Source organism: Helicoverpa armigera, chromosome 6 (assembly GCF_030705265.1).
Source record: "Helicoverpa armigera isolate CAAS_96S chromosome 6, ASM3070526v1, whole genome shotgun sequence".
NCBI lineage: Eukaryota > Metazoa > Arthropoda > Insecta > Lepidoptera > Noctuidae > Helicoverpa > Helicoverpa armigera.
The window spans coordinates 2,978,416-3,005,836 of NC_087125.1; the positions used below are offsets into that span (position 1 = coordinate 2,978,416).

Consider the following 27,421-nt stretch of genomic DNA (forward strand, 5'->3'; position numbering starts at 1 on the left):
TTGGTATTATAATTCCGGTATTATAATTTTATTTATTTATTTATTTATTCTATATTCAGTTATTGCTAAAAATAGGAAATTTAAAATGGCCAAATCATCAAAATATCTACATTGCATTACCTAGCTAGGTAATATATTTTATTTACTGTAAATATGCAAAGGTGAAACCAAAGCATATGTAAACTGCGTAGTTAATACAATCCTCAAGGGTAAAACTGAAAGCAGGAAAATACAGTAATTACTGACACGTGACAAGAAAACAAAAGTCTTGAATTATATAGCGCTATTATTAATTAATTGTGAGTTCGAAACCCAGCACTCGCGCGGAAACAGGTTAACGGGTCAATCGATAGTTGTTGAACTAGGTGCAGCACCTGTTACCTTACTTGCATTTCAGTGAATTACTTACATGATTTACTATAAAGTAATAATGTCGTTCAAGATGAACAGTTTCATATGACCATGATTTTTAGACATTATTTCATTACTTTTGTAAAAATAAACGTGTACAATATTAATATTAATACATAATAAATGACTAAATGTTGTTGGTACCGTTCTCATTTCGGTTTACATAGTTTGTCTTATAGATTAAGACTTACTTTTGGAATGTCATACCAGCACAACGGGAAATATGAAGTGATAAGGACAAAAATGTCATGGGATAGCTATAGGCACACTCCCACAATAGCCCTCAATAAATTCCCTCCTTTAACATTATCCGGGACCAAGCCGTGGGAATCCAGGGTATTACGTATTCAGCGGGCGGGTGGCATCGATCATGCATCGGTTGTTCACCCCACGACCTTCGGCCATCCCAACGGAGCCTCGAACAATGAAATTATAGAAATAACCCTTTATTTTACTAAAATATTTTAACGTTAGGTTTAGCTGATATACCCGACTTTGTTGTTTGTGAAAACATGGTTACATGAAAGTATTTCTGTTTAATCCTTTTATGTTCGATATCCGGATATCCTAAAACTACGTTTTTATGAAAGTGTATTTATTTGGGGTAAAATACGTATCCGTAGAAATTTTGTAAAATTGATTTCGTAATATTGTAGCTACATTTTCATTCTGTTAGACGTTTATTACAGGTTCTATTAGACGTTTTGTTATTTCGTACACTTTGATTCAAATACTGATGTTCTAATGTTGTTACAGGGCAGGTATACGAGGCGGCCCGGGTATGGACTCCCAGCAGCAGCAGTACTGCCTAAAATGGAACAGCTTCGGTTCAAATCTCGCCACTTCGTTTGCGAACCTGTGGAACTCGGAGAGTCTCGCCGACGTCACTCTATACTGCGAAGGTAGGTGACAATGCTTTGTTCTAATAAAAAGACTAGGTAACTAAGACACAAACTTTACACTTGAAGAAAGTTTCTTTCACAAGGTTTTAAAAAATCTGGATAATGGCAAACGGGATTCCACCTATTTCACCATAACCGTTTTTCGTTGTTGCTGAAACATACCAATTATTAGTACCCTTCATACAGGTTCAATTCGCATTTTCCACTCGTGTGTTGAGAAGCCGAGGCCATTGGCGCATAGATATCATTAACTGATGCTAACACAAAAATGTCGCTAGGCCGCTAATTGCCTCGGTCCACTCCACAACAAACCGATACTTCTACTTTTAAGTTTATGTCTAATTTGAATGCCGTTTTTCAATTTCAATGCGGATATTGATGAACGACAGTTTAAAGAAACGGTAACATAGTGTTAGAATTTTTTTTTGGACAGGAACGTAGATTCCGAAATGAAGCGACAGATAGCAAAATATTGGAAAGAGCAACTGAACGGGAAGCAAAGTTTCAGTAGCGCAGTAATTCGATGTTCAACAAATAATCGACAGACTATTCTACTTTTAAAGTATTCAAGTTATTATTATTCAATATCAACTTCTCGCCTCACCTACTTCATAAAATACAGCTAGAAATTCTTAGCTCGTGAATCAATTTAATCATCTACGTTTTGGCTTGAGGAAAAAATTATCCATATGTTTTCTCTGTTCAATTTGTTACTAAGCAAGAGTTCAAAACTACTAAGAACGGAAATATTAAACTTTTGAACTGTTACTTGTAAATGTTAAATGATTTACTCTAGTTATAATTATTTTCTAGGTAATCACTACTAGGCTGATGTTTTATGCAACCTTGACACTTCCGTTTTTAGTGCCTATTTATACTTAACCACAATTTTTTATCAGTTTTCATTTATACATGAATGATCATTTTTGGTTTACGAGTACAAAGATCATTTAGTCAAACTCTAGTTTTTAATTTGGCTTGGTTTGTTGTTATTACGTTTGAAAGGACCTCGACATCCAGACCAAGGTCTTTTGATTCATAGACTAACGTAGAGTCAATTTTTGCATGACAACCTTATCTACTGTTTATTTAGTTCGTCAACCTCCCTTAGGTATATAGTAGGTATGTTACTATGCGAGTAGGTTTGTCATTACTTCAATACTTTTTGAGATGATAATTTACACTTCCTCAGAATACGTTCAAGACAAAGGTAATTATTACAATTACAATGTTCAGTAAGTATACTAATACCAACAAGACGAATTGAATTGTTGTCTGGAGTATTGTTATCTGAAAATAATATGACAGCAATTTTTTTTACAAAATCTAGCAAGTTGACTAATAAAACTTTTGATTATGATTAACGAAATGCTATGCTACAGTATAGTTTAGAAACGTGTACTTAAAGTTATTTTAGTAGTGGTGCCACAAAATTCCCTCAGATTATTTTAATGTACATATTTCGTAACAGAAAATTTTATTATCACTATTTATCACTTAGAGCCTACCTACAATAATGTCGTACAGACATGCATGTCCGCGAAATCTTGCTAAAGCGATAAACAGGTCGTTGACGCCGTCGTGCGATAAATTGCCTCAATATATATTTTTTTGGCAATGTTTGCGATATACATTATTATCAATTTTTTCGGTCGCCAGTCTGATGCATATTGGCCTTTTTTGCGGGTTTGACCATGAATTTGTTTTCAGATAGTACATGACTGTCAGTTAATGCGTGATATTATATTTATATATTATACATCTTGAACTTTTTTTTGTGTTTGTGAAGAAATAATTATGATGTTTAGAATCGAAACTGAAATAAAATTACTCGCACATTTAAAAAATACCTAAAAATCGTTATTGTAATTTTCAAAGCCTGTTTACTATTTTGAATGAAACAAACAATCAAAAAACAAACCAAGGCAAAGTCTGTGCTGTGAGTATTTAATCAAGTCATTTAGTATTCCAAGAATTTGATATGCCTTAGTCATAATTCAATCTAATCTAATAGAAGGAAATAGGTGATTGTACATTTTCCATTATTTTATTTCCCCATGCTGTACATAAAATGGACACCGTAATTACGTATAACCCTGCGTAAGAGACGTAGTGTATACTAAAAAAAAGTCGCAAAACATATTACACAACAAGTGCATTTTATTTCAGTATTCAAAAATTTGGCCTTCAAACTTACACGTGTCGTTCCGAGATAATGAACCGGGGTTATCTAATTGTAGCCGGAATTTGAAAACAAAATGACGACTGCATTTCGTTTTATCTATATGAATTCAAAAAAACAATATGTTTGCACTGTAAATGCGTGTATTTCTGGTTTTCACGTAATGCGTTTGTGTGTAAGATAAGATACGTTGCTCTTTTAGTCAGACAGTCTGAAAATGCGACGCACTTTGTTATTAACTATATATTTTTCGGCACTTGTTTCCGCTTATAACGATGATTCATAAGTTTTTTTTCCTATAAGTAATTTTGCGTTGCACATTGATTCGTGAAAAAGTTTGTTGATCTGATTTGCAATTAAATATGCATAGGTATTGAATTGTCTACAGCTTGCATAAAGGCCTACTTTAAAATTATGCTTACCTATCTTAAGAGCTTGATTTATTTGATAATTAAACTGTATACAGTACAGAAATAAATCTAGCGTTTTTAAGATTAAGATGGAAAAATTCTAATTGAGGAAATGTAAAAAGAAAATATGTTATGATTTTACTAGATTCCCTTTAACTTTGCAAGTATTTTCACAGAGGCTTTTCTCTCTTTCTAGCAAAAGTAAAACAAGAAAGTTGAAAATGTTTCACCAATAAATAATTTATCACATAAAAGTCTGCATGTGACAGCAAAGGTTAGGTCATAATAAGCCGCTTACATGGACTTGGGGCTGGAGGGCTCTTAGGTCAAAGGTCTTGATGAAACCAACAGATGGCAAATATAAAATTAAGTTACAGGAAAAAAATGATTTGTTTAAAAACTTGCAATCATTTTTTTGTGATTCATATCAAATGGAGAAAGGCTGCTTTCCAGCTCGTAGTCACGCAAATACTAAGCCGATATTATTTAATTCAAGAAACTTCTGAGGTCATTAACATGACTACACTTTAGATATGCGTCACATCCAACGTGTAATTATTTAGCAAGTAAGTGCAACCCGTTCTTTCCCCTAATTATAATCCTGCAGTTGTCCCTTTGAAGGGAAAGGGAGTTGGGGGAACCTATCCTAATTAGAGGCTACCAACATAAGTCCCCTGACAATACAACTCATATTTTACGTTAATCTTTGCCAGCTTTTCTCTACTGTACCACATACGGATTACGTTAACATATGTATCTGTTGATTTTTCAGTCAAAGAGAAATCTGCCTAAACATAAATAAATATAATCACTTCATCATCACTACATAGTATAAAACAAAGTCGCTTTTTGTGTCCCTATATCCCTTTGTACGCTTAAATCTTCAACACTACGCAACCGATTTTCATGCGGTTTCTTTTAATAGATAGAGTGATTAAAGAGGAAGGTTTATATGTATAATTACATACATTAAATAGTGGGCAAATACTGTTATCCCGAGCGAAGCCGGAGCGGGTGGCTAGTATTAAATATATTGACAAGAAAGGTATGTAAATATCGGCTTTAATATTTATAATAACGCTTTCAGCTTCAGTTTCAACTCTGTAATTATACGTTCATAAATCGAAATGCTAGTCGTGCAAGCATGGCGTTGTTCAGGTACCTAATATATTTATTCAAATTTGGTTGTTAATATAACGCGCACGTCTTTCTTCCGCTACTCCGTCCAACTGCCAAAACTGTGAAGTTGTTTCACTTCGTACATTTTGATAATGATGGGTTGTTAACAAGCTGAACTATTATGAAAAAAATATATGCTTTTTTTTCACGGTGTTTTTATGAAGCCAATAACATCTACTATCTTTTAAATCGTTTATGCATTAGTTGATACTTTAGGAGACAAAACTGTAAATAAAAAGATTACGCCATAAATACAAAAAGTTTAAACATATTATTTGAATTGTTCAAAGCAAGTTAAGACTGATAACCCTAGTATGTATATCACAATACACATAGGTAGTCAACATTTCCAGATATTAAAGCAACCTTACGTATGTAAATATCACAGCAGTATTCACCTAAAATAACCTAAATCATAATATGACAGAAATTCTTCAGCATAATGAACCATTGTAGGACTAAGTAAAAAATTCAAATATGTATTCTGAAAAGATCGAATAAAAATTCATCAAGTTTAACAAAGAGACAGCTGGCCTTAAACTTAACAATGATGTTGTAATTGCAACACGTTTTTGTGGAATAACTCACGTTACTTTGCGCGGGGGTTAATACTTTGTTAGGCTTCGTTGGTAATTTTTATCAAGAATCCAGGTTTTCGAAACAATTTCAAGTTCGTAGATATGTACTTGGGCTTATGTAACATGACAAAATATTGTTTGGAGTTTTCAAGGTGATATTGTTTATAATGTCATATTAATGAAGCGTTTTATGAATGGTCTTTTGCGATAAATTCTAACTTTTATTTGATAAGTCCAACTTCAAAGGGGGGTAGGTAACAAAACCTAGGCTATACTTTTATCCTTTAAAATTCATTTTACCCTAAGGGATTGAACCACCCACACATGAAAAATAGAGGCTTCTATTTCTCCGTCACTAATATTACATACGCCAACTTTGGGCCTAAGTTTTCGAGGTCGTACCGAACAAGTGCTAGACGCAAGAGGGAGGGGCAAGAGAGGGGCGAGTCTCCCCGGTGCGTGAGAATTGGGAGGGGGGGGTAGGAAGTTTGCACTCATGGCATTGCCAAAATGGAAGGCTTGTAGTTTAAGCGTCTCCTCTCAGACATTGTAGTTTTAACGTACCAATTTGCAGTAACGTGAATTGCTCGTTTGCTTTCAATGTCGCAAGTCCTACTTTTTCAATGATTTTACTCTGTGCCGTCATTTCAGTAAAACGACGACAGTATATTCACATTCAAAAAATCCCACCGCTCTACTTCTAATTACACTTTAAAAAGAAAGGAACCTTGCAGTTCAAATATAAATAAAAGGCGTTTGTAAACAACAGGAAATTTTTGCCTCCCCTGCAACTCGAGAGAGTCGACTTAAGGAGAAGACTACACGAGATATTATGGAGCGTGGTAATTTGTCACTGAACAAGCAATTTAAGGACCCTTAACCCTGACAAATTACTCTACATACTTAGGCCAAACTTCAGCATGTAACCATTGAAGTTGAAGCTTATACAGTTTCAAATCATTTGAAATGTCTACAAGACAGATATAACCAAAATTATGCCTACAATAATGTCGACGAAAAAAGATGTAAACTTGTTTTATATAACCGGTTTAGTAATTCAGCACGTGAATGCCGAACCTTATAATAAATAAGTACCTACAAAAAATAGCGCGTCGAGTGACGAGTGTAAATTGTAGGTACTTGTCCCGATGTCAAAGTTGTAGGTAGATTTTAAAATCCTTATAAAAATCAGAAATAAACAAGGAGTAAATATAATAACACAAATGACGAAACAATACCATGTAAATATTGTCAGAATTGGTGAAGATGTGGATATATAAATAACAAAATCTCTGGAGATTCTCGTACAGCCAGGCCTCTGTCACTCGACGTACTAGCGCGCGATAAATGCCTACCGCTCGCTGGGTTACCGGTAGCCCCACGCGGCACAGGGCTTTCGACAGTCGCTCGCGACGCGCGCGATTTATGTTTATTATTTTTATTTGTGAACATGACGACCTCTGGCCAGTTATGTGCTGTGCTGAGTTGCAGATCAAGTAAAAGAAAAAATATAACGCTTTCGTTTTTCCGTTTACCTAGAGATGTAGACAGATCAGTTATTGTTTATTTTTTATTTGGTTTTTAAAATTATCTAATAAACTGAAGAACTATTTTGATTTGTGTAGGTGTATATGTGACTATTTTAGGAAAATATAAAGGTTTCCTATTATATATGTATAGGCATTTAGAAATATTTCATACCTATGTATGAATATACATAGGTTTCTATTTTTTAAGTAAAAATACTTATCTTCTTTGTCATTTTAAAAATAAGCGACTTACTTTAGATGGGTACTTAAATTATAGATACTTATACCTTATACTTAGTTATATATATATATGCACATGCAATGATTACCGAGTTTTGTAGCTAAAAACATTTCGAGTAAAAGTAGGTATAGTTTTCGTCCAACTAAATGGTGGCTTGGAACATTGCATATATCGCTGCGCAGAAACCAATTTTGGGTAAGTAGGTATGTATCAGCGGTCAGCGGTGTTGTGCCAGGGGTAATAGGTAGGTAAATATAGAATACTTGCGTGTTCTGTGCTCGAAAAGTAGTTGGGCACCTCCATTGATTCGGGAAGACAGTTACAAATAAGCGTAACTTTGTTCCCTATTTAATTGTAAGAGGCAACCCTACGCTCGCTGTCGGCACGGTCGCGGTCACTGAACTGTGCGCTATCGCATTGAAATAACAATCGAGCGCTGGAGTTTTTAAGGTTTATTTTCTAACGCAGCTATGAATTTGTAGGTAGTTTGGGAACTTGTAGGTGCTTATAACAGTAGGTATGGACTTTTTTGTATGGAGTGATTTATCTGTTACGTAGTAACTATTATATAATCTGTGGTACAGCCTGGATATCTTCTGCCACTTACCTTTCGAGTTAAGGGGGATGATTCTCGTTTTCTGCATGACTGGTCCGTGCCCTCGTTATTCTGGAAGTACTTCACACGGTCCTTGCAGTACTGTTTACGCTGCTATGGTGTCACTAATTAACACGTAACTAAGCAAACAATTTATATGACAACATATAATTTAAGAGCTTTATTTATCAAACGCCACACAATATTCTCAAAAAAAATAAAAACAAATTAGAAAATTGGTATTGGGTATTGAAAGAAAACCAAAAGTACAAGCAGAACGAAATATACGCTTTAGCATAGAAATGTTTTTTCATTTTCCGGCAGTTTTATTATTTCTTAAATTAAGCAGACAACAGTCCTGTACATGCATATTGTAAAAGAGAAAGCTAAGGAAAATTTCAAAGAACCTCACTCACTTAAATTCAAGCAAAAGCCCATCGAATTTTAACAGTCGAATTCACTGCGTTTTCAAAGCCTATGCGGAACGCATCGACTCGGCCCGCTTTCCTTATCGACCGAGCCGGTATATGTGTCGCGAGCCACCCAACCCCCCAGACAGCCCCCGGAATACCCACCCTCCTTCTGTCTCTGTTTTTCAGCTACGGGCACCGAAACTACTGTGTTCAGTGTTCCAACTGGACAAGTTTCCAATACTTACTAATTTTGATGTTGAAACTTCAATTTTCAGCTCTGAGTTGGGTTGAAATCGATTTTAGGTAAAATGTTGCTTTCGGACATTTTCAGTGCAGATGTACTGCTGAGGTCTAAACGGTGACTGTATTGATTAATGCTTTATTTATACATACACTTACCATTCATGAAGATTTGCGTCGTTTTCATTAGGAATTAAAATAGCGTAGCGTAGACTCTCAGTGCGTCACCGCGTGGGTGGACAGAGGGATCGGGGATTCTTTTTGCATCATTTTTATGGTTTCTCCCTCTGGTGTGAATTGAGCTTGCATTTATTCAAATTTACGCTCGAACTGTTTTATGTTGACTGCTGGCGGCAAAACCTTTGGTTTACGACCCAACCATCTGGTCTAAGTATTTGTAAGGATAACGTTGCTATACTACTCGTACCAGTATGAATATTATTACCTACATTGCCTCAGATAAATATCAAAAATAGTAATATTGTGTATTTTATAATAACAGAAATGCATTATAGATATCTGCGTTAGCGATTTATAAGTACAACGTTAGCAATATTGAAATTAATTTTATCATAGATAGGCATGTCTACCTATCATTTATCATAGAAACGTGATAAAGTATTGTGATATCGTTTTCGACAACAGCTGAACAAAAATATTCGAATGCAAGATATACGTATAGGTTGATAATGTATTGAAATAGAACGGCGTTATTCTACTTAGAGATACCTACTGATAAAGTATTCGATTTGATTATTATTACGTATAAAATAATAAAGCAACATCGCTATTAAGTGAAAGAAAAACCTGGCGGAACCACTCCGGAGATATCTGTATATTTTAAAAAACAATCACATATTGTTCAGATTTTATTCCGCAACTAAGGCAGTGAGGCCATTACTTAGTGATTTTATTGACATCCTTATATCACTGGCAACGGTAACAGTTAAGGTTACAGTTTTGGTTCTTGAATACTTGATAAGACCCGCCACTGTTCAGTTTTACGTGTTGTGGGAACGGTATTTATAGCGCTGTTCCAATAGTAGCATCGATTTTTTGTCTTCACATGGATTTTGTAATGATATTTATTAAAGCAGTACAGAACATGGTTGCACTGGCATTGTAATATTCCGATAGAGGCTATGGATGTTCAAATGGGTAAAATGGATCTCGTTGCTCATTATCCCTAAATAGTTACATGTTTAGGTGTGTACATTTTACATTGAAAACATACTTTCCGCAGCAGACATCGATTTATGATCATAAATCTGTCACAGAACTCGGAGCTCGTCACTACATTAAGCTCTCTATACGTACATTCTTCCAATTTACATATATTATAAGTAGAGAGAAAAGGTTAGCTTAGACAGCAGTACCTACATATTATTCTTTATGTTGTGTGATACACAAACACTATGATTTCATCTAAGTACCTAGATATTGGGAATGTATATTATTACTCGTTGAAGAATCTCCAGGAACAAAAACATAAAAATAGACGGAATTGTTTTATTGAATCTGTTTGAGCTTGGAACAACGAGCATGAATGATGATCTATTTAGATAAGTTACGATCTGCGTACGCGCCCACAACTTTAAACATTTTTACGCACGAAGAACTCAAAAGTAATTTCGTAATTTTTTTCTACTTCACTGTTATAAACATAAATAAAAATGGGCTAACTAGTGTGCGTAATAAAAACAAACCTATAAAAAAACTAACAAGGCATAACTCGCAAACCAGTATAAAATATATGTATAGGTAAAAAAACTTGATCACGCAGGTTTGGTCTAAAAATCAAGGTGTTGCTGCGGTCGGCCAAACATCAGGATGGGGGAGTAAGGTCTCCCCCCTCCCTAATACCGCAGCGAGCGCCCCGTCCCCCGCAGTCTATACTTGAGTGCATTATACACGTCAAGCCACCCTTAGTGGGCCCTGGAATCTCCTGTATAGTTGTGCATATTTAGTGTAGGCCTAATTTCTACCCCCGACGCATGTACCCCTATATTGATTTGTGAGGGATGCGGCGGAAGGGTTAAATTTACCTTTGCCAAAATTGTTCATTCATGATGATTGAGCGGTTTCGTTAATCAAAGAGATCGATCGTGTGCAGCAAGGGTCGGTATTCCGTAAATTTTCTGTTCAGCCACACATTTTCCATAGCTTTAGGTTTAGGCTTTAAACTTCTGTACTAATTAATATACGGTTCATAAGTTTATTTTACATACTTACGCATAAAACTATGGTAAAATGTATGAAAGATTTTAGTGTTCCTTAAATATTATAAGGTAATTTGAAAAAGATTTTCTTGTACTACTTGTACAGAAACGTCCACTTTCAGATATCATATGACAGACTTCTGTCTTTGTGTTCTGGGAAGTCTTCGTACGTTTTTGAAAGCCTATAATACCTCAAATGAGTGATAGATAGAGCGGTATTTTGTGCTACATAATTCTCAAAATCTAGGCCTTTAAACCACAGCCTTTTTATGACTGCTTTCAACATAACGGTCTTATAGTTATCTACGAACACAATGCTACTATCGATCCAAACACTAAACGACCTAAGCCTAAAACGTATCCCAAAATTGTAATTGCAGTGCTATTAACAATCAGCACACGCACAAAAACCGAACGTCCGAAGCGGTTCACCTAGTTTTCCAGCCGCCCCCACTCCGTGCAAGATTGATTTTCTCTCACGCATTCACTTGCACTTTCAGTGGGGGTGCGTGTCTCTGTCTCGCTCCCGCGACCCTGCGTGCCTCCCGCGCCGACCTTGAATTTGGGAGGCACACCCAGCGGGTGGGATGCGTTGTCATGTACACTGTGTATGTGTGCGTGCGAGTGGAATGGGGTTAGTCGTCCTCCCCCTGTGATGTCGTTTTCACTTGCATCCGGGCTTTGGAGCTTATATCTACGGGTGGGGAACTCAATTTTCAATTTGATTTCGCATTCGCTCCGAATTTTCGGCTTTCGCTCCCGGATGTTGGGGAAATCGCAGATGTTTGTGCTATTTTTGTCTTTTTTTTCGTCCTGCTTTTTAATATTAGTTCGATTATGAATTCTTACAAAATTTTCGTCATTTGTGGATAAATTAAGATTGACTTATCAACATTTATCATTCATTGAAGCAAAAAACGTTACTCTGATTTCTTGGATTTTAAACCTAAAAAACCGATAATTTGAATAACTACATCAGACCTGCACATATGTATAGACATAATTCCATTGTTTTGAAAAACTCCTATAATTTTAAAAATGCTACATTTGTAATTAGAATTAAGATCTGTGATTGACAAAATATGGATGTCACACTCGCTATGTATGATAGGATTTATGAACAAGTTATCATTTCCCATCACTCAAGTTGATAAGAATTTTAAGTTGTCTGAATCTTTAGGGACGTATCCGTATGGGAAAGTCCGAGTTCGCCAGTAGACATTTACGATCTATAAAAGGACATGACTTTATTGTTTCGTAAATGTCCAAATTTCTTTTTATCGGTTGTATAACATTATTGTTACGTCTTCAATCAATTGTTATCCCGTTTTGGCAGTTAAACGTGCTTCACGAAAAATAATATGTGTCAAACTCATAGAATTCATTCAAGACTAGTGTAGTCTACGAATAAACAAATATTCTAACTAGCTCATTGTAATGTCACAACACAAATACGTTACAATTAGATCAATAACGTGTGTCATTGAAAATTGTATGATATCATTGAATTTTTAAAGGTGTTCTACATAAAAGAACGACTCGTAACCATCCTTATAATCTATTCAGTCGCTGGTGACCTATTTACGCCACGCTCCGCGTTGCAATGTCGTATGGTCACAGGGGCCCTCAAATGATGAGAACAGCATGTTTGGGTTAACACTCGACGGAATTGGGACGCACCGGACTAGTATATAAGCTAGTGCGATAAAATTCAATGAGTTATTATTATAAACTAAGTGACACGTTTTCGGCCCGCTATTTCGTAGATTATTTAATTTTGCAACGGGCTATTTGAGGTTTTGATTACAAATAAACAGATTAATCATCTAATCAGTTCAGAAACGATAAGAAAAAAGGTACTATTCTACGCAACCTAACCTTTCACGAACATAGTTTTCAGAATTTAAAATTTTGTTCATTCAGGACCTCGTTTACAATGCGATAATTCTTTTCAATGAAATATTTATTCAAAGAACTGAAATATAAAAAAAAAAAAACAGACCCACAAATATAGTTCGAATTATCATAACGTAAAAATATAACGTCGGTAGCATGCACACATGCACGATAACGTTTGTAGGTCCCGAAATGGGGCCAATGTCAGTGGTGTTGCAAGTTGCGCGAGCGACCAATGTCGTTCGCTCATTTCCTCGTTAAAGCCGCGACGGCGCGGGCGCAGCGGTGGGCGCATGCGCGTTGTGAAACTGCAGTGGTTTATGCGTTGATGATGAGCTTTACGTTTCTTGAAAGCGTGAAATTAGATTGAGGAACAATTTTATTTATAGGTGCAGAACATGAAGAGACGCTTTGAAGGGATTTTTCAATTAATATTCAAAGATGTACAAAGGTACAAAGAGTTTAATACTTAAACTTATATCTCTCATATATTTGCTTTTAAACACTATGTACGATTGTCGATGTATTTTAATTTTGCATTTATGTATTACTATTAAAACAACATTTATAGTAAACAACTTTGTTCACAAATACCCATACAAAATCCTTCAAGGTTAAGCATTTTGTTGGTACTTACGGTGTTAACGACATGATCCGTCAATTTACATAAATTACATATTATTTATTATTTATGTTATCTTTTTGTAAACACTACATAGGTTGGTAATGAACATATGTATAATATTTCCTTGACTTTTCAGGTTGGGGTGTAGGATAGACATATAAATATAAATGCCTATAATAAATGGTAATGACCATTATTGATAATCTGTGCAAAATATACCTATATACATACTAGCCATAACATGGGCTTACTTACGTAGGAAACTATTGGTTTGTAATATTAAAAAGCAGTAGTTTCGTTTTCATTGTTAAACGGATGTTTCCGTGTAAACTTATATAACGTGGCTTCATATCAAATCATGCGCAGGGCTCGAAGGTACCTCTCTGATAACAGATTACAGCGCGTATTCGCAGATAGGATTAATGATAGATTGGTACCATACCTAGTTTTTTAACAAGTAATGCTTGCGTAACTTGAGTAGCCATGTATTCTATTTGTTAAGATTTTTGTAAATCTTTCTTTAACGGAAGTCAGAATGCTATGTCATTTTTAGCTCATGCAGAGAGTTATGATAAGAGTGTGGATTGGATTTATTGAAAATTATAAATGAGAGAGAAAATTACAAATAAATTTAAAAGAACTCGGGGTTTTGAGAAGTTAATTGACTTGAAAAGTGTAAGTTCTTTAGTACCATAATTAGCTTATTAAAGTATAGACGTAATGAATGGACTGTAAACCTTTTTTTTATTACGAATAAATTATAACATAATAAGTATCTAAAAAGACAATTATCAAAAAACAACACATTATGTGAGAAAAACATTTATTTTGTTTATCAATTCCAATATTAAAACTTGTAGTTACAAATCACAACTATAACGAATATGTTTCGCTGTGAGTGGGATAATAAAATAGTAGTCGATACGCATCTTTGTACGTTGTTGCCATCTTATTGCTAATACCATCATGCACCGTCGACATCATCAACGTAAATGTAAAAAATGAAAGTTGTGTAAATGTACAAAATTCCATTTAAACATTGTTACTAAGTAGTTATTCTAAAAAACTCATTCCGATTGATTATGTATATGAGGATTGATAAGTACGAAAATAATTTTACTTCATTCAACAAAATGTAGCAAAATGCTACGAAACTTTGTAGCAAAACTCGTAGCGCTCGTAGTACCTAGGTAGTCTAGATTTTCGTAGCACTGTTTTTCTTTAGAACAAAAGTTTAATTTTCTTTTCAATTGTTTTATTTATAAATTCTTTGTATTATAAAGTATATTTACGCTATAAAAAAATATTATTCTAAAAGTGTTTATTTGTTAAAACAAGTAGGTACTACCACTATAAAAATGTAACAAAATAGGTCGAAGAACGAGGAAGTATTTGAAATAAATCCGTGGGCGTGGTCTGTAGAAGCGAATCGGTCGTGCAACGCTGTGCCTCGGCCGTAGGCTGGTTGCAAGCTTGCGATTTTATCGAAAAAGACTGAATGAAATAAAATATTGTTGCTTTGAAATATTATTTTTCATAGATTTTGATGCTAATTGCTCCAAATAAAAAAATAATTAAATTGGTAAAAGTCTACAAAGCTATTAAAAGATTTTGCATTTTACATCGTCAAAGTAATGGTATATTTTATATTTCCTAAAAGGTTATGAGAATATTTATTTTTTAAAACGTACTGTGAAACCCATCGGAAATTCCTGATCATTATAGACTCTGAAACAAAAAAAAGTTGTGGTTTTATTGGGATCACACTACTCCAACATTACTATAGTGAATGCGTAATAACTCCTTTTACGGTAGGCATACACACGTGCGTTTCAGCACGTTATCACCCCACTCCGTTGAGGCAAATCATTAATTCACAGCAAACTATTGTTCCGTTACTGTTTCAGAGGAAAATGGAAAGACCCAGAATATTTAATGTTTGAATCATAAATTCACAAGGATCTTTTTGTAGCTGTTTTATTAAATGGATTATTGGATTTTAGTTCAATTTATAAGTCAAATAACTACAGAATGATCTACAAAAATACAGTTAAAAGTAGACATAATATAAACATTATTCTATTTTTATCAATTGAGTAACGTAAGCAGAATAATAGTTCCACTAATAGTGAGCAGAACTAACCCTAATCATTACTGGTTTCGTATGATAATAAAGGAAATGAATAACATACCTATACAATTTTCAACATTTAAGTAGACAAAACTATGTTGGAAATACGCATTTTATCTTAACGCCAATTAAATATAAATTGTTAAATTTGGAAAAAAATAAACAAAGGAATGTAAACGCCATTTAAAACCAGTGATTGAAGGTCGTGTATGCTAAAAAAAGCTTAGCGAATACCATTAAACCTACATTAGTTTATGAATATGCAAGCAGACGTTAATGTGCGTTCTTTGTATGCGAATTTTTACTATTTGTTGAATTAGCAACTATTTGGTTAGATAATATTAGTACCATTTAATCTAAGTGGGTAATTAGCCAGTGTTGAAGTAACGGATACGAATTCCAAGAAAATATTTGTAATAAGTCCTCTTTCATGCATTCATTGAATGTTATAACGTGATAGTCAGTTAAATATTACTTTAGTCGATTTTCCTCAAAACCCTACGTAAAAATAATAATCGTCATAAAAAATGCAAAGTTGTAACTACAAACGCTGGCTACTATCGATCGTCGGTTAATCAGAGTGCGTGTGGCCGGCCTTCCCCAGCGCATACGACCGCGGGTCCAAGGCTAACCGTATTTTGTTCCGCGCTCCGTGAGTAATGACGTAATGGTATAAGTACTCCGGCTATCTATAGTGCGCCCGGCGGATACGCGTGGCCTATATCGACACAATAGTAAAAACACTGATAAAAACTATAGCTAATAATCAATCCATGAATGTTCGGGATCCTAATATCGAGCCCTGTAGCATTCCAATAACACTTGAGTAAATATTATTACATCCAATTTAACCTTGAGAAACAATCGTTAAGCCCGAAAATACATAATTTACTAGATTTTCAAACGAAATCGTAAATTAGAAAGAAACCTATAAGAAAAGCGTTGAAAACAAACAACGTGTTCCGTTTGAAGAGTTAGTAAAAAATAGTTACGTTATAGTAACGCCATCTATGTTTATAACGGTGAAACAATTACTATGGTTATGAAGAGAGAATACCTACCTATGAAGTGTTTGTTGATTGTTACAGCAGTGCGTCTGCGCTCAATATTTTTTTATTCTTCTGGCCATGCTAAACAAGGAGACAAATCGCTGCAATTAACCATGTTATAAATCTATGAAAAATTAAAATAGTCCTCATCAAGATTCATTAATAATCTCAGATTAAAAATACATCATAATCGTACTCGACCTATTTTAACTTCAGTAGGCCAAGAGCAGATGCCACTATAAATACTTTGAAAACTTTCTTTAAACAAAGTATACACTTTGTCACAGCAATGTGAATTACTTTAAAAAAAGAACATAAATGTGAAAACGAAAGGGGCTGATAAGCTAGATTTAACACAAAAATAAATTGATCATTCGGTCTGTACAGTACACGGTGTAAAGATGTTCCCCTCGTACGCTTCTCAGAATTACTCTGGGACTAGCTACCTTGACTTTTGTTTATTGTTTATTGCATCGCGTGGGCTGGGACTTACGATGTTTAATATATTCAAATATATAAAAATAGACAATAGGGTCATCAGGATTAGTGAAGATTCATCAAATACCAGCTCTCCCGTTTTTGATTCTTTGAATTGGACTGTTTATTTTCTTTGATTGGTTTTTCAGATTTTAGTGAGTTATGTCTAGGCTGTGTAGCATGAACAATCCCGTTACGTTTTCTGATCTCCAATTTATTTATAAGTAAGACGAAAACATTCCTAACATATCTGGTTGATAAATTATGTGATTTCCTAAAACATCTCTGTCTTCTAAAAATGTAAAACTAACAGCAAACCCGACTTGTTCCAGGACGCCAATTCAAAGCTCACAAGGTGATCCTGGCAGCATGCAGTAAGCACTTCCAGGAGTTGTTCGACACGGCGCCGCCGAGCCATGCGGGCGCGTGTTACGTCATCCTGGAGGCCACCACGGCCGACAACATGCAGGCGCTGCTCGAGTTCATGTACAAAGGCGAGGTGCACGTCAGCCAGGACGCGCTCTCCAGCTTCCTCAAGAGTGGAGAGAACTTGCAGGTACGTTTCACATAACACTGCCCAAACTGTACACCACAAATAATTTATTATTAGAATAGGTACCCTAGGACTACTGTTTCATTTGGGTATGTCTTCTGAATTTCTTCGGGAATTCTACTGTTACAGGCAAATTATTTAGAAAATGCGAATCGGGAAAGTCCACTCAGTTGTTAGTACTGAAAAATAATTTAATATGCATCCATACTAAAGTTAATCTTTCATAATAATATGATATCAACAGAGTCATAGTGTAAATATTTTTAAGCCGAGGCACATTCGGTGCTTACGAATTGCACACAATGCGCTAAGGCCAAAGTTACACATCTGGACGTTGTTTACAATATACGTCAATGCTATTATCATATAAATACACGCAAATTGACACAAGTGTTTGATCAAAACCTGATTCTTATTTACAATGTTATGTTTCCAGGTCAAAGGCCTGTCGATGGAAATGTCTCAGGACGCTTGGGTGAAGCAGCAAACTCAGCAGAACTCTGGAGACCGCCATCAGGCACGCATCAAAACCAGTCCGGTGTCAGGGTCAGGAAATTGTGAGGTGCAGGAGTCAGCTGCGCCATCTTCGCACACAGCCACGTTCGCTCCGATCATGCCGCAGTACGGCATGCCGATGCACGGCAGCGGCAGCATGGGCCGCTACGCGCCGCCGGCGCACCTGCCCATGCACGCGGCCGGCCACCGCCGCCCCGCGCCGCCCAAGCCCTCGCCGTCTCAGAGCCCACACGCTAGGAATTACAGGTGAATACTAAGGGACACCCACCATTCAATATGATTACACTGAGTGTTCTGCCGTCTAAATTTATAATTTGTCGTGCTTACGAGGATTTTTTTCTGATGATGTACGTTAAACTTCTTCGCATTTATTATTGGAATAGGTCAATATGTTCCAGTTTGTATGGGTGATAAATGCAGTAATCAAACTCGACCTAGAAATGACACATCGCGAATAGTATACACTGCGTTCATTGCTATCAATGGACTTAATGTTTATCTAATTGCTTTTTCGTACGTTCCGACAGTGGCTGACAGTTTCCCACGTTGGTGCTGAACGAATACCACACATTCGTTTGTCAAAATGGTTCCGACATTTTAATTTGAAATTTTGGAATCGGCAAGAAAACCAAACATATCGTCATTAGCATACAAATGTGCTTACAACCGTTTTATTTAATTTGGCTAAGGTTAGAAGAACAACAAACAAGAGCCGATCCGTGAATAGGCATGTGAAGCTTAGCGCTGTTGCAGGCAAAGCTCGTCGTCGTCGCACTGCGGCAGCGTGGCGGACGAGCCGGACACGCGCTCGTCGCCCGGCGCCGCGCGCTACGAGGACGCCGACGCGCTGCCCGCGCCCGCGCCGCCCAAGAACAACGGCTACGAGCGCGCCAACGCCGACGACATGCCCGAACGACTCAACAATGACCAAGGTGCTGAAGGTATGTTTTACAACACTTAGTGTATTTGCGTGGTGATTTGGAAGACGGGAACGTTTTGTTTAAGACCTGGTCAAATACATTAGAACCGTTCGAATCAAACTAATAATTTCTAATGTACCTACTTAACTACGGCGAAATCAAAAAAATTCAATGGTTGAACATTTTTTGTCTCAAAGGTCCTTACGCCTCTACTGTTAACAGCTTTTCACTTTTCGTCAGATCATTAACATCAATTGCTGAATATTGACCTGGTTCCGATGATGGCATTGCTTATCACTCTAATTTCATTATCATTCATCATCATCTTCCATAATCAGCACGCCTGGCGAAGGCATTGGGGGACGTATAGTATTCATTAACTTGAGAAATGTTTTGATATCTTTTGTACATCCAAAGGATGTTATTAGGTGTCTTATAAGACCCCCTCCCCAAGATAATTCCTCGCCAGAAAATACATCGCTTTTGAATTCGCATGCCGCTGTAGTCTGTTTTCGATTTGTATTGTAGATAGCGTAGGACGATTAGTCGTGTACAAATAAACTCTTTTGCAAAAAAAGCAAGGGCACCTATGCGAAATCTTGGTTTTAACGAATTTATGTGTATTTTAAAAGGTTTTAATGACTGGAATATGTTGCTAGCATCAAAAGGCATGCGTAAGAGTGTATTCTAAATTTGAATTAAGGAGAATTGCTAAAAAAGTGGTTACACCCTGTTTGGGACTAATTCCTAGTAGAAAGTTCGTCGGCGTTTTGAAAAGTTTTCAATGTGATTTTCAGAAAATTGATAATGGAGTTTTAATAAGTGATTAATGTACTTTTCTGTAACAGCAAAACATTTTTAAAAACTGTGCACATTTAAAAAAATTGTCACCTTTTCCAAATGGTCTATTCTGATGTTCGATGGCAATGTGAAGATTTTGGTATTTTTGTGTGAACCGTCCTACTCTTTAGATACTGTAATCACGTGATTTAAAATATCCCTTTTGTCATTAATAAACACGATCTAGAGGATTATCGGTACCTTGGCCTGCGATAAAATCAACTTGAAGTTAGTAGTGCCGATGACAATTCGTCTTCTGTCAGATTTGATATTTTGAAAAATCTTGACTGAAGGCAAGAGAACTGTGAGCACGAGACCTTAAGGCGTCGTAATCATTGATTTTTAAATAACCTGGCCTCTTGGGAAACCCCGTAGACCTCTGAAGATCTGTGAGTTCTGAGCGTTCAAAAAGTGGCTCTTCAGCCCACGGAGATTTAATTAAATAAACCCTGACTGCACCGAGGTTTTCTGGTATCTACGATCAGTTTATGAGAAACATACGTTTAGTCAATAATTTTGAATTCATGACTTCCTTTCAGCCAAATCATTGTTTCGTAACCCAACACCTATTTTATTGAGTTATGAGTTATCGAGAGCTTCCACACGGCAATAATTTTACTTTTTAGATAGCTTTAACCCTGCTCATTATTTTCGATATAGTTATTTTTGCATTTATCCCTAAATTTGTATTTTTTTAATGTCAAAGACTGATAGAAGACGAATTGTGATCGGTACTACTAATTTTAAATTGGTATTGTCGCAACCCAAGGTACTGATACTCATCTAAATTGTGTTTATTTATGAGAAAGGGATATTTTAAACCTCGTGGGTATAATATCTAAACAATAGAACGCTTTACACAAAAATACCGAAACTCTTAACATTGCCATCAATAATTAGTATAGACCATTTAGAGCAGGTAAAAATTTTATCAAATACGCATAGTTCTTAAAAAATGTTTTGATGTAGCAGAAAGGTACATTAATCGTTAATTAAAACTGCATTATCAGTTGTCTGAAAATCACGTCAAAAATTTTTCAAAACGCCAACGAACTTTCTACCAAGAATTAGTAAAAAACAACGTGTAACCAGTTTCTTAGCAAATCCACAAAATTCAAATTTAGAATTCACTCACGCATGCTTGGCTAACCCTTTTTATACTAGTAACATATTACAGTCATTAAAACCCTTTGAAATTCACGTGAAGTCCTTAAAACCAAGATTTCGCTTAGGTGCCTACTTTTTTGCAAAATAGTGTATGTATGAAGGAAAGTACAAATAAAATAATAATTTTCAGATTTACGGATAAAGAGCGAGAACGACTACCAACCGCCCGGATACAACAACTCGCCGCCGCCGGCCACCTCGCTGCCCAACGCCAACTACCACGACAAGCCCATGGAGACGTCGCCCGTGCCGCCCAAGCCCAGTCCCGACATCTGGCCCACCAAGCTCATCACCAGCAAGTCCGGCGGCATCGCCACTGCCGACGGTGAGCATCGCCATACAGCTGGCTAGCCTCAGCGGCGGCCGAGCGGATACTGATGTTCCGTGTGTGTGCAGGCAAGAAGCTGAAGTGCCCGTACTGCGAGCGGCTGTACGGCTACGAGACCAACCTGCGCGCGCACATCCGGCAGCGGCACCAGGGCATCCGCGTGCCGTGCCCGCACTGCTCCCGCACCTTCACGCGCAACAACACCGTGCGGCGCCACATCGCGCGCGAGCACCGCGCGCACCTGCCGCCCGCCGCGCTGCACCACGCGCAGTAACCGCTGCGCCCGGCCCCTACACTATCTACCTCAGTAATTGATCTTAACGTTTTTAAGAATTGTGCGATAATTGTTACTTAATTTAAAGTGTGTGACTTTGAATGGTTGCTCAGTACGCGTCCGGTGTTTCTAAAATATCGTACCTCCTTCGCACCCTCGTTTCGCGAGTACCTCATTTTTTGCATTCGCCGGCGTCCGGTCGACTGCGATACGGAGTTACCTTTTTATAGACGATTTATTTTGTGCTCTCGGTCGAGTTGCGACGTAGCTTTTAAATACCTGAGCTAGGGAATCTTAGAAATGTTGTTGAGACTGATGGTCATAGGCTAAGTGTATGTAAATAATAGGAGAATGTTGTAAATCGCCTTGGCCTAGGTTGAAACACGCGTATCGACACTCTGTGGCAAAACTACCTCTTTTTACATTATTATTTTTTATTTTTATTAATTACCTAACATAATGACAATAGACTAGATATATACGATTTTAGTTACGCATTCGACATATCTGTGATACAATAGAAACAGGCTGTATAATTTATTATTTTCATATTTGCCACACTGTCGCTAACAAAACAGACGGAAAGAAGTGCGAACATATACGGAATAGTAAAGTTTCAGCAGTTTTTTACTGTACAGTGCAAGAAGAACGGTTTTAGTTTTGTACAAAGTACAATTTTGCCCTAGATACATAAGTAGTTAGGTAAACAAATCGTGTTATTAAAAAGAATTGCATATAAGGTTCGATTCATGAATGAGTAAACAAATCCATCATAGTCGCTGGTAACAGGCTCGCCTGGGCGGATGTTACTATTGAGACCAAATAATTATATGTTTCAATGGGATGGTGTCGATTTTAACATTCCGTTATATAAAGATTTTGTTTTTCGTCTTAGTGCATTTATATGAAGGCCACTTACTACTTTTATATTCCTAGTCATTTCAAGTGCAACCAGTTGAGATTTTTTAAAGAAAATAATTATTTAAATGATAAATGTAGGGGCGCTCGTCGATGTCATTGTATTATATTTTGTTGTGTTGGCATCGGCGGCGTCCACGTGTTAAACTACAAGTTTACATTCAGCTGCAATAAATAGTTTTTGTTACATAAAGGCCTATTCATATGTATACGCTGTGGGTAGCAAAACTCATTAATTCCATTCCTATGGTAATATGATGACAGAATATAATTACCTTAGTTGAATGGATGTTCTTTACATCTACAATTTATAACACCTTTTTGCTATCCTTAGCAGTAGGGAAATTAGCTAGATTAGTTAGATGTGACAATACCGCATGGCTAGTCGGCTTGGGACCCGCTGCAGCGAGCATCACAAATGTCTGAACAGGCCTTAAAGCAGATGGTACTGTGCCAAATATCCTCAATTTTAAGTTCACATCGTATTATTTTATTTATTTTTGTTAAGTGTGAATGTAGCTACTGTGTGTTTTATTCCTGATATTTAGGAATAGGTTGCATTCATATTTATTATTATATTTATATTTTAGGATACACGTTTTATTGAATATATTTATGACAAGAATGATTTATAAAGGCTCAGTGACTTTTTTAATATTTAGTTTCTGTTGTTTAGTACCATTTGTAAGACAGCGTTTTAGTTCTCTTGGAATGGTTACCTTGTTTTTGTTATGAAAAACAAATAAAATATAAAGTTCTATTCATATATTACATACAAACTTTACCGTTATACTTATACAACCAATAGATAGTTCAAATTGTTCAAGCGAAATAGTTTTAATAGAGACACCTGTTAGAAAAATATAAAAGTAGTAAATTTTATCGATTACAGTACATTGTCCGAATAATTTTGTATAATACATATATGAATAGAATAAAGTCGACTATTAGTATCAATAGACCGAGTAGAAGCTATATACAGTAAAATATCTGAATATTTTTAGAATCGAATAGACAGGCTATTTTAAAAATCTATTTGTACACTATACTTAAATTGATATTTTTATTGAAAATCTCTTTTTCTAAATAATAAAAAAAAACATAGCCAAAAACATTAAGAGTAAATCTGTATTGATTTCTGTATCATTTAAAGTTGGGTCATGGAAAGGTACATAGTGGCAGGAGTTCACAGGCTTTGCTTTTTACTACATATAACTAAAAAAAAAACAAAACAGTTAAAAAAGTTTCAAAATTTTAGATTTCTCAGCTCTACGTAATATTTCTCAGAAGGGCATTATGAATGAGCGAGTGAATAGTTGTTATGGTTCGCAAATAAAGGAAAAAATAAGAAAAAATGGACATAGCGGTTTGGGGGGAACGCCCGGGGGAAAATGTCGATTTTTGAGAATTATCGCACAGAAAAATCCTTTTTTTTAATTTTATTTGTCTGTGACCTCTCTTGGACTTGGTAGGGTGGTATTTAACCGATTAGTTTAGGTTGCGTTATTTGGCAACGATGCACGATGTGACACTGTGTCTTATACAAGACAATGATCGATAACGTTGTGCTCTGTCGCGTTCAACATCACAAACGCAGTGCCTTCAGTAACATCTAGGTGGAAACGGTCTGTAGAAGGATTGGAGGGAATTACATACTTATACTTTACGTTGACCGAATCCTTTGTAATTAATGTATAAAAATTATTATCTTTCATTTTACTATCGGCATTCTTTATTTAGTGTATTATTGTTAAGAAAATGTTTTTTTGCTACTTCAATTGCAAATTGTTGACATTTATGTTTAACATTATTGACGAGAAAGTTGTTCTATTTTTGTCTTTTCGTTTTTTTCTCTTATGAATTTAAAATTCATAGTTGTGATTTCTTTTGACATTTAATGTTTTTGTGATACGTAAAAGAGAATTGCATTAATGCATCATGTTTTTAGCTTTTTTTCGTTTAAGTAAAGATGGGATTATGAGTATGTCTATGGACGGTGGCTAATGTTAGCGGTGGGCACTTGGGGCTCGTTATTTTGAAATCAATAATTGGATTTGCTTCTTTCTAAATTTTATAAGGTACAAAACTTAGATTACAATAACATCACGTGTCAATTTTGATTATGCAACAAGTTTGTGTCGTCCCACACAATTGTTTGTGACTATAATTATAAAATTAATTTCAAGTGATTATAACTGTACAAAATTCAGTATACAATGTGGGATATTGGATAACACGTCTTAAAATTAAGTTGTCGCATTGTTAACGCTAATTAGTGGACAAGTTACTAGTGGTCCCTAATAGTTGTAATGTTATAATTGATGTGATAGGAAAATTCACACTTAGTCGGTGTTTTGCAATCCCTTTTTCATTGGACTTGGCCGATCTCCCTTGTACATGTGGCTGTTACTCTGGCTAGAAGGCAGCGGCTCAGCGCCGGCAGAACGATTGGATCCAACAATGCGCCATACAACAGCTTCAAGCGAGCGATCTAAACAATATCATTTCGAGTCAAATTTGAGTATAATCATTATTTTATCTTTAGTTGCTTGCTGAGGCATTATTGCTGGATCAAACTGCATTTAAGTTTAAGCACATCAATTGGTTCCGTTTTGAGTTTCGTATAATAAGATTATTGTATAAGTTAATTTTAGTTTCTTTATCTCTTTTTGTGTACATAAAATCGCGAGATGTCGTGATGGTAAAGCCAAAGATTGTTACGGGTATGGTGACCCTCTGCCGTCACATGGGCTGTGTAGTCAGCTTACATTCTAGCTCCGCGTCAGGAGGCACACAAGCTGAACCTTGTACGTAATGACGACCAAGTGTTAACTACGAATGTAATTTTCTACATAGCCTCTTAGTTATATGTACGTTTATCTACCTCGAGGATGTAATTTAGTTCGTAAGTAAGCTTTTAAGTAGATTTTTTATATGATGGAAAAATATAAAATGTTAGTGTTTAAGAGTAATGTGAAAAACTAAAAAAAAATATAATAAATTTAAAGTACAAATATACTACCTCAGGATTCAATTATAGTCATTTTTCATATTCTATAACTGTCCCTCAGATTGTATTTTATGATGTTAATGGTGAATGTTATAAATTACTCTTCAGAATTTTTCTAAATACTTATTCTTAGTAAATGCTGGTACATAACATTTTTGAAATTTATGCAAATAGTTTTAAAAATGTATGAATAAGGATGGAATTCAGTTGTAAAGTCGTCGGTAATAGGAAGCACGTTTATTTGAATCTCTGCAAGGTAGTGAGTGCTCTCAACTCAGTGTGATGCTCAAAGAGGACATACATCGACGTGAGCTCGGACCGGGCTGGGTGCGGTCTAACGTAGTGTAAGTGTTAAATAGGCTAGTTGTAATAATCTCATTGATGTACCTCATTGTAAGCACAACACTTGCGGGGGATCGGCCACAAGTCTCCAGCGACGTAATCTAATTGTACCTTCCTTCACTCTCCGGAGTATAAATTTTTATTCGTAATTTTTATTATTATTAATTTTTCCCAGTTACTTTTTTGTGTTTCATAGATGTTACTATGTTTTAAGGAGACGAAAGAAAAAATGGAGAAATTATTGTTTGTTAGGTTTCTGCGAATTAAAAAAATGTAACAAAATTATTTTTTTGGTTTTTATTATTTGTTTTTATTTCCTTTTCTCTTACTATATTTATTTTTGTATTTATTTGACTTCGACAAGTTACACCCGTCCATCGTGTTTAATGTTTATTAAAATAAATTTAAGTACATTATTTAAGGAATTGACATTTAAGTACCTAATATTCATAAAATAGTTGCACTTAACTGGACAGGAAATATTTAAGTAATCATTGGATGTTTTTATATTTTAAGGGTGCACTATTATTGAATTGATCGCGAGAGTACCTCGGGATCTCTACGAATTTGATAATGAAAAGAAAAAAAACTTAATGTTCTTTCGCATTAAATATTATGTAAGATGTTAAATTATGCTCACTCCCTCACTAGAGTAAAATCACAAGTTCTCGGACTGAACGGAAGGTGGTTGATAACTGACGCGACGGTGTGAAATGAGTTTGATCATTGAATAATTATATTCCATTTACTTCACTTTTCATGATAAAATACTGGCTCTAAAATATTTTTCATCTTACATTCTGAATAATTTCGATGTTTCAAAATCAAATGATTATAGTCATTCATGACTGTAAATAAACACATTTCATAAAAAATATTATACTTACGTGTTTATCCTTCTCATGTTGTTATGTTCGAATGAGGTAAGTCTCGGTGTCACTTAAAGCTATGTTCTTGTTGTCATCTTTGTGTAAGTGTACGAGATATTAACTTTTATTAATATGCAAAAATTAAAAAAAAAAAACTAAAAAAAAGCAACGAGCACTCTTGTCTGCAAAGAACTAAAGTACAAATTTCTGAAGTCTTAAAAAGTTACTGCCAGTACAAATTAATTAATGGGAAAAAATAAATAAATGGTATCCGTATTTTATGTAAACGTTGCCAAAATTTTGTGTTTTGGGCATCAGTAAAAATAATTTAGTGTAGGTTATTTGGTGGAAAGTACAAAACAAACGATGTACAATGTACAGCAGCCCGCAAGCGATGGTTGGGATGTGCGACGTTGATATCATTCGTATATTTTCATTCATTTTGTTGCATATTTATCATTCGAGTGCGAGGGTATACAATACGGCCAACATCTAAGTAAGTGGTCATAATAGAACGTTAAAAAACGGTGACTTATCGATTGTAAACCAGGATGGTTGTAAAACTAAGTAGGATTTTGTACGTAGCGATGTAATGCTTAAAGAAAAA

At 35.6% G+C, this 27,421-nt stretch overlaps 1 protein-coding gene across 6 annotated transcripts in view; it reads left to right on the top strand.

Annotated features, from left to right (window-relative positions):
- The window catches only part of Chinmo (Chronologically inappropriate morphogenesis), a 93,201-nt gene extending 66,971 nt beyond the window's left edge, over positions 1-26,230 (top strand). For 5 of the 6 annotated variants that reach the window (XM_021341306.3, XM_064035011.1, XM_064035010.1 and 2 more), the window contains exons 2-7: positions 1,168-1,313; positions 17,410-17,633; positions 18,067-18,392; positions 18,900-19,087; positions 21,204-21,398; positions 21,470-26,230. In XM_021341306.3, coding sequence (XP_021196981.3) covers positions 1,168-1,313; positions 17,410-17,633; positions 18,067-18,392; positions 18,900-19,087; positions 21,204-21,398; positions 21,470-21,675 — 1,285 coding nt within the window. In that variant the 3' untranslated portion in view covers positions 21,676-26,230. The remainder of the gene's footprint in view (positions 1-1,167; positions 1,314-17,409; positions 17,634-18,066; positions 18,393-18,899; positions 19,088-21,203; positions 21,399-21,469) is intronic. The other variant, XM_049835886.2, reaches the window with a different exon arrangement.
- Positions 26,231-27,421: the final 1,191 nt, after the last annotated feature.